At 38.0% G+C, this 12,383-nt stretch overlaps 1 protein-coding gene across 1 annotated transcript in view; it reads right to left on the reverse strand.

The window, feature by feature from the left end:
- Positions 1–11,313: 11,313 nt before the first annotated feature.
- Positions 11,314–12,383, reverse strand: part of ALDH1A1 (aldehyde dehydrogenase 1 family member A1) — a 28,947-nt gene continuing 27,877 nt past the window's right edge. The window contains exon 13 of the mRNA XM_058043938.1: positions 11,314–11,902. Within this exon, the coding sequence (XP_057899921.1) occupies positions 11,830–11,902 (73 nt within the window). The 3' untranslated portion in view covers positions 11,314–11,829. The remainder of the gene's footprint in view (positions 11,903–12,383) is intronic.

Consider the following 12,383-nt stretch of genomic DNA (forward strand, 5'->3'; position numbering starts at 1 on the left):
AGCAGGGCTGAGCAGAGGGGCAGGATCACCTCCCTCGAGCTGCCAGCAGTGCTCTTCCTGCAGCACCCCAGGACACCATTGGCCTTCCTGGCCACACAGACACACTGCTGGCTCATGGACAACTTGTCCACTGGGATCCCCAGGTCTCTTTCCACAGAGCAGCTCTGCAGCAGGTCAGCCCCAGCCTGTGCTGGTGCATGGAGTGGTTTCTCCCCAGGTGCAGGATCCTGCATTTGCCCTTGCTGAATGTCAGAAGGTTCCTCTCTGCCCATCTCTCTGTTGAGGACCCTCTGAAGGGCTGCACAGCACTTGGGTGTCAGCCATTCCTCCCAGCTCAACCAATGAACTTGTGGAGGAGGCATCTGTCCCTTCATTGAAGACATTGATACTGGGCCCAATATTGAACTTTGACTGATATCTACAATCACAGGCCTCCAACTCCTCCCTGTGCCACTGATTACCAGCCTTTGACATCTACCATTCAGCCGGTTCTCTATCCATTTCATTTGCATCATCAGGATAATTTGTTTCACAGCATCCTTGCTAGAAATATTTTACTACTTACGTAGAATAATCTGTCTGTACTCTTTTATGGTGTGCCAAAGATACATAGCAGAATCACACACTTTACTTTTCAAGTGATGGTACAATCTCTGCACCTTTGATGAGCTTTGGATAAATTCCAGCAAGGCCACTTGAATCTGCTCTTTTAGTTTGGCTTCTCTTGCTAGGGCTAGTCTACAAACACATGACCATCCAAAGTGACTCAGCCAAGACTTCTCTGTCAGATGGTTAAGCAATTGGTGGATACTTTTCCTGTGTCAGCTCCACCTAGCTGAGAGATACAACCGAGGGTCAGTATCCAATTCCACAAAACAGGCATATAACTTCCACTCTCATGGCTCACATTCTGAATAATAGAGTAAAATTTTTCTACTTCTACCTTGTCTGAAGTTTCTGTGAACACATATTTCCACTAGCAACATTACTCTGGTACCCATATATCTGCTAGACTATTCCTAGATGTGTTTAAAACTTGATTGTTTTAAGTGCCAAAAGCCAGGCTACTCAATACATGCCTAAACTGTGCAAGGAGTAACCAATTCAGTTTCAGGCTGAAATCCTGTGAGGTGCAAGCTTTGCAGACCACAGCGTGAACTGTCCGGCTAGGGTTCCCATTTTTCTGTCTTAGGGTCCTGGTGGCAAATGGATTTTGTTGTGCAGGACTCCAGTGTCAAATCTCTTACCCCATTTTTTTTCCACCGTCTTTTGTCTCTCCAGATTTTTCCCACTGTCTTTTGCCTCTCCAGAAAATGTCACTGCAGCAACCTGCTCTGTAGATGGCACTTTCTCCTTTTCTCCTGTTTCACTAGAAGAAAAGCATCTCTGCCAGAGATAGACTCCAGAACCCGGAGATGACAGGGGCTGTTCTCTGAAAACGCAGGAAACTTGCTGCTTACCTGTGTGCTACGTGTAGTTGCCTATTCAGGTTTGCAATTGTTATCTTGGTGCTTAGCACACAAGGTTTTTCAGATTTCTTTTCGATGTTTTTAAAATGCTCACTTGGATATTGAGAGCTCGGGGTACCTCCTGAAAATGTTTGCAGACAGCAAGGATGTGTTACAGGTACATTTATGCTATTTTGTTGGTCTTCTAGGTGTGTTCTAGGAGAGATTTCCACAAAGAGTAAAAAAAATTTTAAAAATAACCAGTTTTTACTGTAACTCTGCAAATAATTTATATGGGATTGTGAAATAAGATGCATTATTTACTTGCAGGCAGATTATGAGATAGAGAATATTTCAACCCTAGGTTAAAATGGAATCCTTTCTTGCTCTGCAGTACTTAATTCATGTGTTTCTTATTGTACTGACAGACAAGGCAAGGTCAAGTGCCATCATGTCCTTGAGGCTAGGAATAGCTCCTTTAAATAAATCCTTCTGCAGGTACTCTTTTGACAGATTATTTTTCTTCATCTCTATATTTTTGGTTGCTATTGTTGAGGAAGTGTTTCCATTATGTTATGGCATAGGACAAATGTATTTACCACAAAGAGGAAATAAGACCCATCTGTCACAAATGTCATAACAGCAGAAACAGGTTTCACAGATGTTAAAAAAAATTTCTTGAAATCCACATTAATAACTGCATTAAAGACTGAGCTGATTGAGTTGAACAACATGCTACATATTAGTAAGTTATCTGTGGATGATACTACTCCTTTTTGCATCTATTTAATTAGTATTGGCAAGAAAGGAGAAAGTATAATGAAATATCACATAAGTTAAATAAACTATTTGCTCTACCTTTCTGCATATGTTCACAAACAGCTTCTTGTCTTTTGCTTGCTATGGAGTGTCACTGTCAATATTACTGATGCCTGCAGGCATTTCATTCATTTTTTGGACTTGCAATTTTTTTAACTTTAATATGAATTCTCTGAATCTATTTATTATGGCTAGTGCAATTTTTTTTTCTCAAATCTAAATTTTTTATAGCTGACCTCTAGTCTTCCTGGAACTGTACTTCTTAAGGAGATATATAAGGAAAAACCATAAATCTTAGGACCTGGACATTTTAGGTAATGGTTGCAAAATATCATGGGGATAGAATGTTTAATTTACTTTTGCTTTCAAATTTTATAACTAAAAATGCATTCTTACAAATGCTAAAACTTAATAATTGACCATATTTTGCTGCCTGTTAAATAATACAAGACATTTTATTTCTACCACTGTAGTTTTCTGCATCAAATCCATATTGACAGCACACCTTGTCTCTTGACGTAGAAACATATCCTCCCACTTCAGTAGCATTCTTGATTTATTTTATGTCCTTTCTTTCTGATTCCTTTTTCAAGCTTTGTTTTTTTAAGTTTGTAAAGCTTTTGGGAGAAAAAATCTTGTCCAGATTCTTCCCTGGAGTACCTCTGCCTTCATCTCATTATTGTGAATGAGAGTTGACCTTGCAGTTGTGGATTTTAACAGGTGATTTTAGTTCACTGTAACACACATTCACAGCTTTGTGCATGAGTACTTTAAAGAAGTAAGATTTCTTACAGAGAACACAGTGACAAAAAAGTAAACAGATTATTTTTATTTAAGCATATAATGCCATATTTATACAGTAAGAATTTTAAATTTAAATATTTAACTTATTTCTGGATTCTTTAAACTGATGTGATCTTTTTTCTGTCCTCGCATTTCTTTTACATTCTCCTGTCTGAATACCACTGTTACTAGTCTCATCTTCAAAAAAATTTATTCCATGAACCATTCAACACAAAGATTAGTTTTAGAGATGTGCATTTTCTTTCAGTATAAAAGATTTAAGGGGTGTCTTTCAGACAAAACCATGTTTTTGGAAGCTAAAGGAGGAATGCCACGCAAGCAGTCCTGAGGGAGTAAAGCACTAGATTCCAATGAAGAACTCCTGTTCAGAGCATATCAATGTTCATAGAAGATATTTGTCTGAATGACAAGGCTATCTCAAGCCATCAAAATTAATGCTAGTGACAGTTGACATTCCTTGAAAATACTCTGTTTAAAAAATCTTAGTAGATGGGACTGAAAATTTTGTGTGGGCTATAGTTGTTCAGAAGTGGTCTCTGTTGCTCACAAAGCAGCGCCAGCTTGGACAATTCTGAATACTAGATTTAACAGTGAAAACTATCAGACTTTGCTAGATTTGGTGGTGATGGAAAGTTTTGGACTCTAGGAGTCAATCTTGTTAGTACACAACTGGCTTCTCCCATACAGGAAGAAGGAACATGAATGAACTCCTAATGAGCTGTGAATCTCTTCTTTACAGATGCTTTCCAGCTGCATTAGTGCCATAGACCCCCCCAAAAACCTGCATCGGACTGGCTTACCCCACTCTTCTCACAGGCAATGGTTTGTTTGCTAGGGAAGTAGGCAAAGAAAGAGGCAATGAAACCACTGTGACCTTGACCTGGGCAGGCATTTTTGGTGAGATAGGGAAGGCATTTGTCTCTTTCTTTCTATATGTCTGCTCTGTCAAAGTGTTTTATTTTTATAATCTCCTTCTACAAAATAAAGTTTTGCCATGTTCTGTTATTGTAAATATACTCCATAATAAAATGACTTGCATAGAACTCATATTTGTGTTGTATAGGATTAGTACTTAAATACAGGTTTTTCTGTCAGTAAAGTATAAATAGGGAAAAAAATTAGCATGTGCAACAAACAAATCTCATAAAAAATTATTCATTTGGATAAAAAGTTTAAAAGGTGGTCTTCTGGTATCCATAAAGCCATATATTTAAACAGCCTAATTTCTAGCATTAAAAAACCCAGTGAAAGTTAGCTATAAAGTCTATATATTCTCAGAGGCAAGAAAAAGTGAAAGATAAAATGTTGAAGGTTTTAGAAAGGCTGCCTTAGTGGTGGCAAGTATATCACATACAGGAAAGGACGCAGTCTAGGTGGTTTTTGAGCTAATGACATATTGTCAAACATGATCTATTTTGTGTCAGTGAATGCACGGACATATTTCCTTTGGATATGATTTTGTTAAGGTAATGTAGACCTTTCTGAAAAGGAGTGCAGTTACACAGTGAAGACTGAAGAAACCTATTGTGAGGAAAACATATATCCTGCTTTGCTGAGTGTAAGGTTTAGGGTCCTAATATAATTTCTCAAAGAGCTAGACCTCTCATTAGGGTTAATGGCATTATTTTTAATTAGAATAAAATCATTAATGTTGGACAATACCTCTAAGATCATTGAGTTCAATTGTCTTCTTCTGTTTGCTTGCTGAGGGCTAGAGAGAAACAAAAGGAAGCCTTATCCTTCCATCACAAAATCAGCAAAAATATAAGATATGAAACAAGCTGTTTATCAGACTTCAAGGTATCTTTAGCTCAATAGAGGGGATTCTTTTCATAATGGTTAATTTGCATGTAAACAACTCCAAAATTTAATTTCTCAATCATATTAAGGGGACACTAGCAAAAAAACCAAAGCGTTTAGAGTTTTTTTTCTTGGAATTTGATTTTGTGAGCTGCGAATACTTCTCTCCTTTGCCTCCTTACTATTGCTTTGACCATGATTGTTCGTTCACAGGAACTTGTAGCTTTAAAAGCTTGCCATCAAATCAGTGGACTAACACACACAGCGCTAGTAATGCACCATGCCTGTCCATAGTATGAGTTCTAAAGTAGGTGCTAACATGTCTGTGCATGGGACATATTTATGCTCCAAGTAGAAGGTTCACATGACACTTCCATTCTTTTTTTTCACACCCCCAAAAAGTCTTTCCTGTTCCTGAATGTAGCTAATTGCGGACAGTGTTGTTTGCTCTCACTTGGTTCTCTTACTTTCCTGTCAGACATTTCTCTCTTATTACGGCAATACATCTCAAATATTGCTCAAATGTCACCAGCCTCATTCTTGCTGTCACCACAGTGTATTCCTTGGTCATAAGCAGAGCATATTATAAGGAGCTGTGTTCAGAATCAATATAGAATCCAAAATAGTGGGTTCACCAACATGCAAGCAGGCCATAGATAAGGCCTCGATAGTTTGTAACATTTGGCAAGGTTTGAGGATCAAAAGCACTATTTTGTTTGCTGCAGCAGGGTTTGTGCTGCATGGGCCGTGCTGTATTATTAAAGATTTTTAGCAGTATATGAAATGGTACTCATAAAGAATGTGAAAAAGTAAGGGATTTTTCTGAGCTGTTAGTGAGAAGAAGGTGGCCAGGTGCAATACTATGTTTAATAACTTAAAAGCTTATCAGAGTGTGTAAAATTGCTCTTCATGTCTAGAGCCATCTTGGATTGGGTGTATTGATCATTTGTAATTGTCAAGCTGTTATTTAGTCATAATCTTATGCTCCACATAAGACTATAATCAATATGAAAATAGAAACTAAAATAAGAAAACAAATCCTCTCATTGCTGCTATCTGTTCTAGCTTTCTTCCTTTAAAAAAATCCTCAGCACTAATCTTTTTTCTTGTGAGAGCTGACTACTTCTATTCAGCTTCTGTCAATGACAACCTTATGGTATTTTGGTTACTATTTCTGCCAAATCTCTCTGCTTGGCCTGCTAGGGATGTGTAAAACAGCTATGGTGTCTTCCCTTTGCACGGCCAGTTTATAGCACTGTGTTGCAGCATGTGTCCAACTGATGGTGATCTCTCTGACCTGCTATTTATTGTATTAAATAAATAAAAAGGCACAAAGAAGGATTTAAAACAAAACATAAAGAGGCTGCTTCAGAAGACCCCAAAGACCCCAAAGTGGCGCTGACACGCATATATATATATAGTGTGGGAGACAACAGCTCACCTTGAAAATTTAAAAAGGTTTATTACACCTTGACAAAAATACAACAAAGGACTGCATAAGGAAAAATGCACAACTCTGGGAACTTCCCTTGTGGATACCATGTGGCTGGTTCATCTTCAAGATGTATGCTCAGTCCTTCATACCCCTGGGGGTTGCATCGGCCAACCCTGCCCCTCCCAGAGTCTGTCAGCTCTTTGCCATTCATTGGCAGAGACTGCTTTCTTGTGACCTTAGTGGGGATCAGGCCATGCTGCACCCCCTAAGCAACAAGCTTTTCCATTCCCAACTGCCCCATGCAAGGGACACCTGTGCAGCCTTATTTTTTACCTGTCCTAGACAACCCCAGCTGTCTGATGGTAACAGTACAGGGGGGAAAAGGGAAATATGGGGAGAACAGAGGACATTTAAACTACAATAACATAACTATACATCACTGAAACTTTTATTAATATTCACACAATAGTTATCTTTTAATTGCAAGAGCCAATCACCTCATTATCCATCTATATAGTCCCTCATAGAATGTTCTAGAAGCCTTCTGGCCAGTCATGGGCTGCATGGGCACTCCCAGCTGGTCCCAGAGCCCTTTGCAAGTTCTTTGCTCCTCACCATAAGCTGCCTGGATATCATCAATTGTAGCTTCTTATTTCTTGAGGCCCAGTGTTTTTTGTCTGTGGTGTGTCTGTGTGGCCGCTCTCTAGCCTGTCCATTCCATGACATGCTCCCACACTGTGTAGGTACCAACCTTGTTGCTGCTCTTTGAAGATGGTTCCACAAGCTGGATTTTCAACAGTCAGATCACCTAATACGCAGTTCCGTTTGTTGGGTCACTATCCTGAACTATTTTTCATGCAGCATTAAACTGACTGACTTAATTTATGTTGTGCTTCCAGATTTTCTACTTTCGTTTGCAGAGCACTATATTCATCAAGTCACTGTTTTTCTCTCAGCATAACAAATGTTATAATTCAGTCCTTCAGACCTCCTACTTAGTTCACAGGGACCTATTGTTTTCAAATTACCAGAGATCTCTTTTTATTGCCTTATTTTATACTTTCCATAATAAGAACTTATCTAAATCTCAATTTTCAGTGGTGGAATATGTGGAAAACAGCACTAACATCAAGAGAACTGTACTATGACTTGAATGGAAAGAAGGAGAGCAGAGAGATCAGGCGATTCAAAAATAGTCTGATAGCAAACAGGGTGATAGAGGGGCTGGAGAAGAACACTCCATCTATTAAAGCTCATGTTAAGTCTTTCAAAATTATAGTGAGATCTTACAATGAGATCTTTCAGAATCTCAGAGTGATTTTTGTTTTGTCCTTTGCTTTTGTTCCTCATTGGACTCCTTATGCTTCCTTTACTGCTCCCTTCCTTTTCCCCTCTTTTTCTTGCACTTGTCTTTTCTGCACTTATCTTTTGCATCCCAGATGGCCTACTCTTCTCCCCAAAAACCTATTGGCTGCCAAGTTCACATCTTTCAAATTCCTCCCTAAAACCTATTTCATCAGGGAATTTTCGCTTTTTATCCAAGCCAGATGCCTTTCTTGCTCTGAATATTTTTTCCATATCTTTTCTTCTCTGTCTTAAGGCCAACATATTTGGTAGTCAAGGATTATCAGTAATTTTCTTTCTTGAAACAGAATGAGAATTCCTTACAAATTCACTGTTTTGACTGAAATAGCCTAAGGGTGCTTCTATCCTTCTGTTGCTATTCAAAAGCTTCCTCTCTTTTAAAAAAAAAATTAGAGTGTTGGAGGCAGGAAAGGGGGCAGGGATCACCTCACTGTTGACAAGAAAATGGTTCTAAGGACTCCAGATTTCTAGAGTTTGCTTTTCTGTGTGGTATAAAATTGCTTAAAACAAATAACCTTCAAACAAAACTGCAAAATCATGTCCTTAGTCATACTTCCGTGAATATTAAAGGCGTGCCTTTATTAGTGTTAAGGGATTAGAAAAAGAGTTCACTAGGAAAATGAGTAGTCCCATTTAAATCTGCTGGAATGTTGCTCTATATTATTTACCTAGACAGCCATTGCCTTCAAGAACTATTGGTAAAATGTCATGGTTTCAAAAAATAAAATAAACATTTAATAACTGCTGCTGACACTAGCAGTCAGTTTTCAGGGGCCTTGAAAGGACATGCTCATTTCTCTCATTAAATTTCATCCTCTGTGAAATACTGACTACAAATTCACTAACATTATAAGCAATATTTACATAGAGATCAACTAGTGCTCTTCTCGTGTTTCATTCCAGTAAATTTCAATGGTACTGCTTCGCACATAATGGGAGTAACATGATAATGATTCAGTCCCAGAGAGAAAAGGCCTCCTTAATCACCTGTGTAATATTTGCAGAGTTTAAGTCTTCATTTATTCCTATTCAGGTCACAAGTCATCATACCCATGTACAGGTGTAATTCAAAGACATAGCAGAGATATTTCACCATCAGATGGAGACTCTAATACTATGAACATAGTTACAAACACACCTAATTTTGAAAGGACATTTCTTTTATTAACAGAGTGATTAGTACTAACAGTGAATGCATTTCTGAGAAAAATCCACCCCTGGTCTTTGACTCAGTAAACTGGCAGTTGAGGAACAAGTAGGACCATATACTTCTTTTTTTCTGGCTTGGGCATCATCCTATACTGTGAACAAATGTGCTTATGTAAGTCAGACTGGACTATGAAATTTATTGAGCCCTTGTTTGCCTCCTTCAAACATATTTAAACTCCTTAAGGGAATGACACACATACTGAATTCCTTAAGCTTACTAGAGGCCAAAGGGTATATCTCTTTACATAGGCATTTCTTGGGAACAACTTCAGTGTGGCATCAGATCAATGCAAATCTCTATCTGACTCTGTTGAAAACTTTAGGTGTTAAACCTTGGCTGCATGACTGACTCTCTCCCTTTCTCCCTCTTTCTTTTCCCTATACATAATATACATATAAAAGCACTTCTCTGACTCAAGGCATTTGAAATATGGCAACTTCAAGTTGCTACTAGAAGTCACATTTTGATCACATTGAAAAAATAAAATTGACATGACAAGATCATTTCCAGCTTTCTTTTACCCATCAAGACTATCAAATAGGAACTAAAATACATATTCGCAATAATGTTGAGAACACTATTAAAGTATTTTAGACATTCAAGTGATAAAAAAAAATATATATATGCATACAAGGGTCCAATTGGTCCTTCTCCTAAAGAGCTGTATTATGCTGTGTTTTACCTTTCCTTGCATTGTATTCCAAAGTCATGCTTTGCTTGGGCTTGCAGTCACAGGCACCATGGTAGGACTGGATTTGCAGTTCTGTGCTGCCAAAGAACACTCTGATTAGCCCTAGTCTGCTTCTAAGAGCTGAATGGTTACAGTGGTTGGACCATACCAGAAACCACGTGTGAGCCTGCTGGCTTAATGTCACCAAAAAGGAACCCCGTTTTGCTCCCTTGTATCCTTCTTCCAGGTAAAGAAGTTAAGTCAGGAAGATCAGGAATATAGTTTCAGAATCATCCTCTCGATCCAAGAGAAAATTAGGACAAAGGCTTAATTTGACTTATTTATTCTTCTTTGAGATTTCTAGTCTTTAATACAAAAGCAGAAGATGGTAAAGATTTTTTAAGATCCACCAACTCTTCAAATGGCTTTTCATTCTTTTAAAATATGAAATCCTTCACTGTATCTATGTTTTCACTACTACTATGTTCATTGCCACTTTCATAAAGACTTTCAGATAATTTTGCCATGTTTTTATCTGCAGCTTATTTTTAAAGATTTTTTCTTTGCTTTTCACTTTATTTGCAATTTATATTTATTTCTGTGCTTTCTTCTGTCTACTATCCTCTGTAGAAAAATCTCTGATAATTATATCACAGTACACTATTACTTTTGATTAATTCTTCCTTATTTTCAGTTATTAGTCTTCTACTTGTTTCTTATATGAGACCAGAATTGAATTTGTTTGAAAACTATGTCTTATGAAGTTACTTCAGAGGCATGAATATGGGATTTGGAATGGATGCCTTCCAAAAAATAGACAGTATAGAGGCTGTGGAGAGAAATACCACAAATTTTATGTCCAGTTCTTAATGGAAAAAGGCATTCTAAGAAGAGTCATAGGCTGAAAGTCTCATCTGTATTTTGTTCCAACTATAATATTCAAAAGAAAAATAATTAAAAAATGACCAGTGTATCCAAATGAACAGAACCCTTTTTCCTTTTAATACATATGCAAATTCTCCATACTTGAGGCTTAAAAATTTTTGTTGTGCCATGTTCTTATTGCTGGGCAGGGCTTGTACTGTGTACCAGGCTGTCTGTAAGGCCGAGCCCGTGTAACAAAGAGGTGCCTTGTGGCTCTGGATTCAGTCCTGACACAAAACGAGCCTGTCAGCAGCAGGCTGTGGCTGGCTGTCTGAAGGCACCATGCCAGAGCTCACCTGGTGGCTGCTGGTGCTGAGAGGCCATCAGGGGCGCTGGCAGCTGAGCCCCTAGGGATCTGTGGAAGGCACCTTGGGACACGGGTGTTTAAAGAGGGTCCTCAGGAGAACAAGCAGCTGTAAGGAACAGAGGAGCAAACAGGATGATAAAAGACAATGGATTAGAGGAGAAAAGAAGGCGGAAGAGAACAGGCTAGTTACATGAAAGTATGTGAGTACAGGAAAAATGTAGCGGGTGTAAATCACAAAGGAGATTGCCTTCCCTCCCCTCCTCTTCTTTCTCTTCACGGTGTCTTGCCCCTAAGTCTGGTAAGATTTGTTATGCACTTACCATAGCCAAGTGCTGGCTCTTTGCAAATTGTTTACTGTTCTGTGTGTTCATGTTTTTCCAGTTGTAATACTGGCAAAATATTGGGGTCTTTATCCTCCATGTAGCAGATGTAGTTTATTTCTGATGAACTGAACACACCACTGGTGCCTCTGGTACATTTTGCCCAGTGGTAAACTGGTATAATAGAAAAGACTAATGAAGGGAGAAGAAATAGGTTTTGTTGGTGAACTTTAATATTTTTTTAACATACAGATTACATTCATGTAGCATGATGAACAACTTTAATAGTCTGAGAAATGTATCTAGAGAAACATAGAAACATCTGCTGGCTACTCTTTAGCATTTTTGTTAAGGCCATAAAGCAAATGCAAGGACAACTTGACATCTAACACTTACAAGAGCATGTAAATTCAAACCGTACTTGCAGAATATACTGAAAAAGGAAAATTTTCATAACACTGCAGAGAACTACAACTGCAAACAAGAGTAGATATTTCTGGATTTGGGTTTTTAAATGAGTTAGCTGTGAACCAGACGTTAAAGATTTTTTTCATAATCACATTAATTTTTTCTATGCTATTCCTTATATTTTTAATGTAAGAAGGTACCACTTATACAGTCAGAAAGCAGAAAAGTTAATGTATCACGTGGGCAACAAGACAACTGAGAATTCACATAGCCTTTTCAGATTCATTTGAAGACGTTAATTTCTGCACCTCAAACAGCATTACGAGTTCTTTTGAGGGATTTTGATGGTGACAGTCTTAACTTCTGTGTATTCATGAAGACCATATTCTCCCCTATATAAAAGAGAACCAAGAGTAGCATTTATGTTAATGCTTTTTATATGAGTTTTTTCTATATTGGATTTTCAGAGGTAGTGTGCAATTGTCTGGATGTGTAACAAGTACACTGGACATATTTGGAAGACAGCTGTGCAGCTAGACTGCTCCTGGAAACCTTTTGAAAAACTACAGCAATGGTCTCCTGATAAAAATGGCAGAGAGAGTAGTTTTATTTCTGTGAATGGTGTTTAATTTAGAGTATTTCTAAACCAGATTTCTGTACAGCAGATCAAGAGCATGTTAGATCTTCACAAGTATGTTCAGCAAATTATTTGTAAAGCTCTTCTTCTGATGTCAAGAGCTTTCTCCAGAGTCAAAGAGTATGAACTTCATCTCAAGTAAATGGGGGACAAAACTATTCCACCAAGAAAGCTGAGAGAGTGAAAAAGAGTTTAAGTCTCTGACATTATGAACATGTTTCACCTTTATGTTTTCA

Source organism: Melospiza georgiana, chromosome Z, assembly GCF_028018845.1.
Source record: "Melospiza georgiana isolate bMelGeo1 chromosome Z, bMelGeo1.pri, whole genome shotgun sequence".
NCBI lineage: Eukaryota > Metazoa > Chordata > Aves > Passeriformes > Passerellidae > Melospiza > Melospiza georgiana.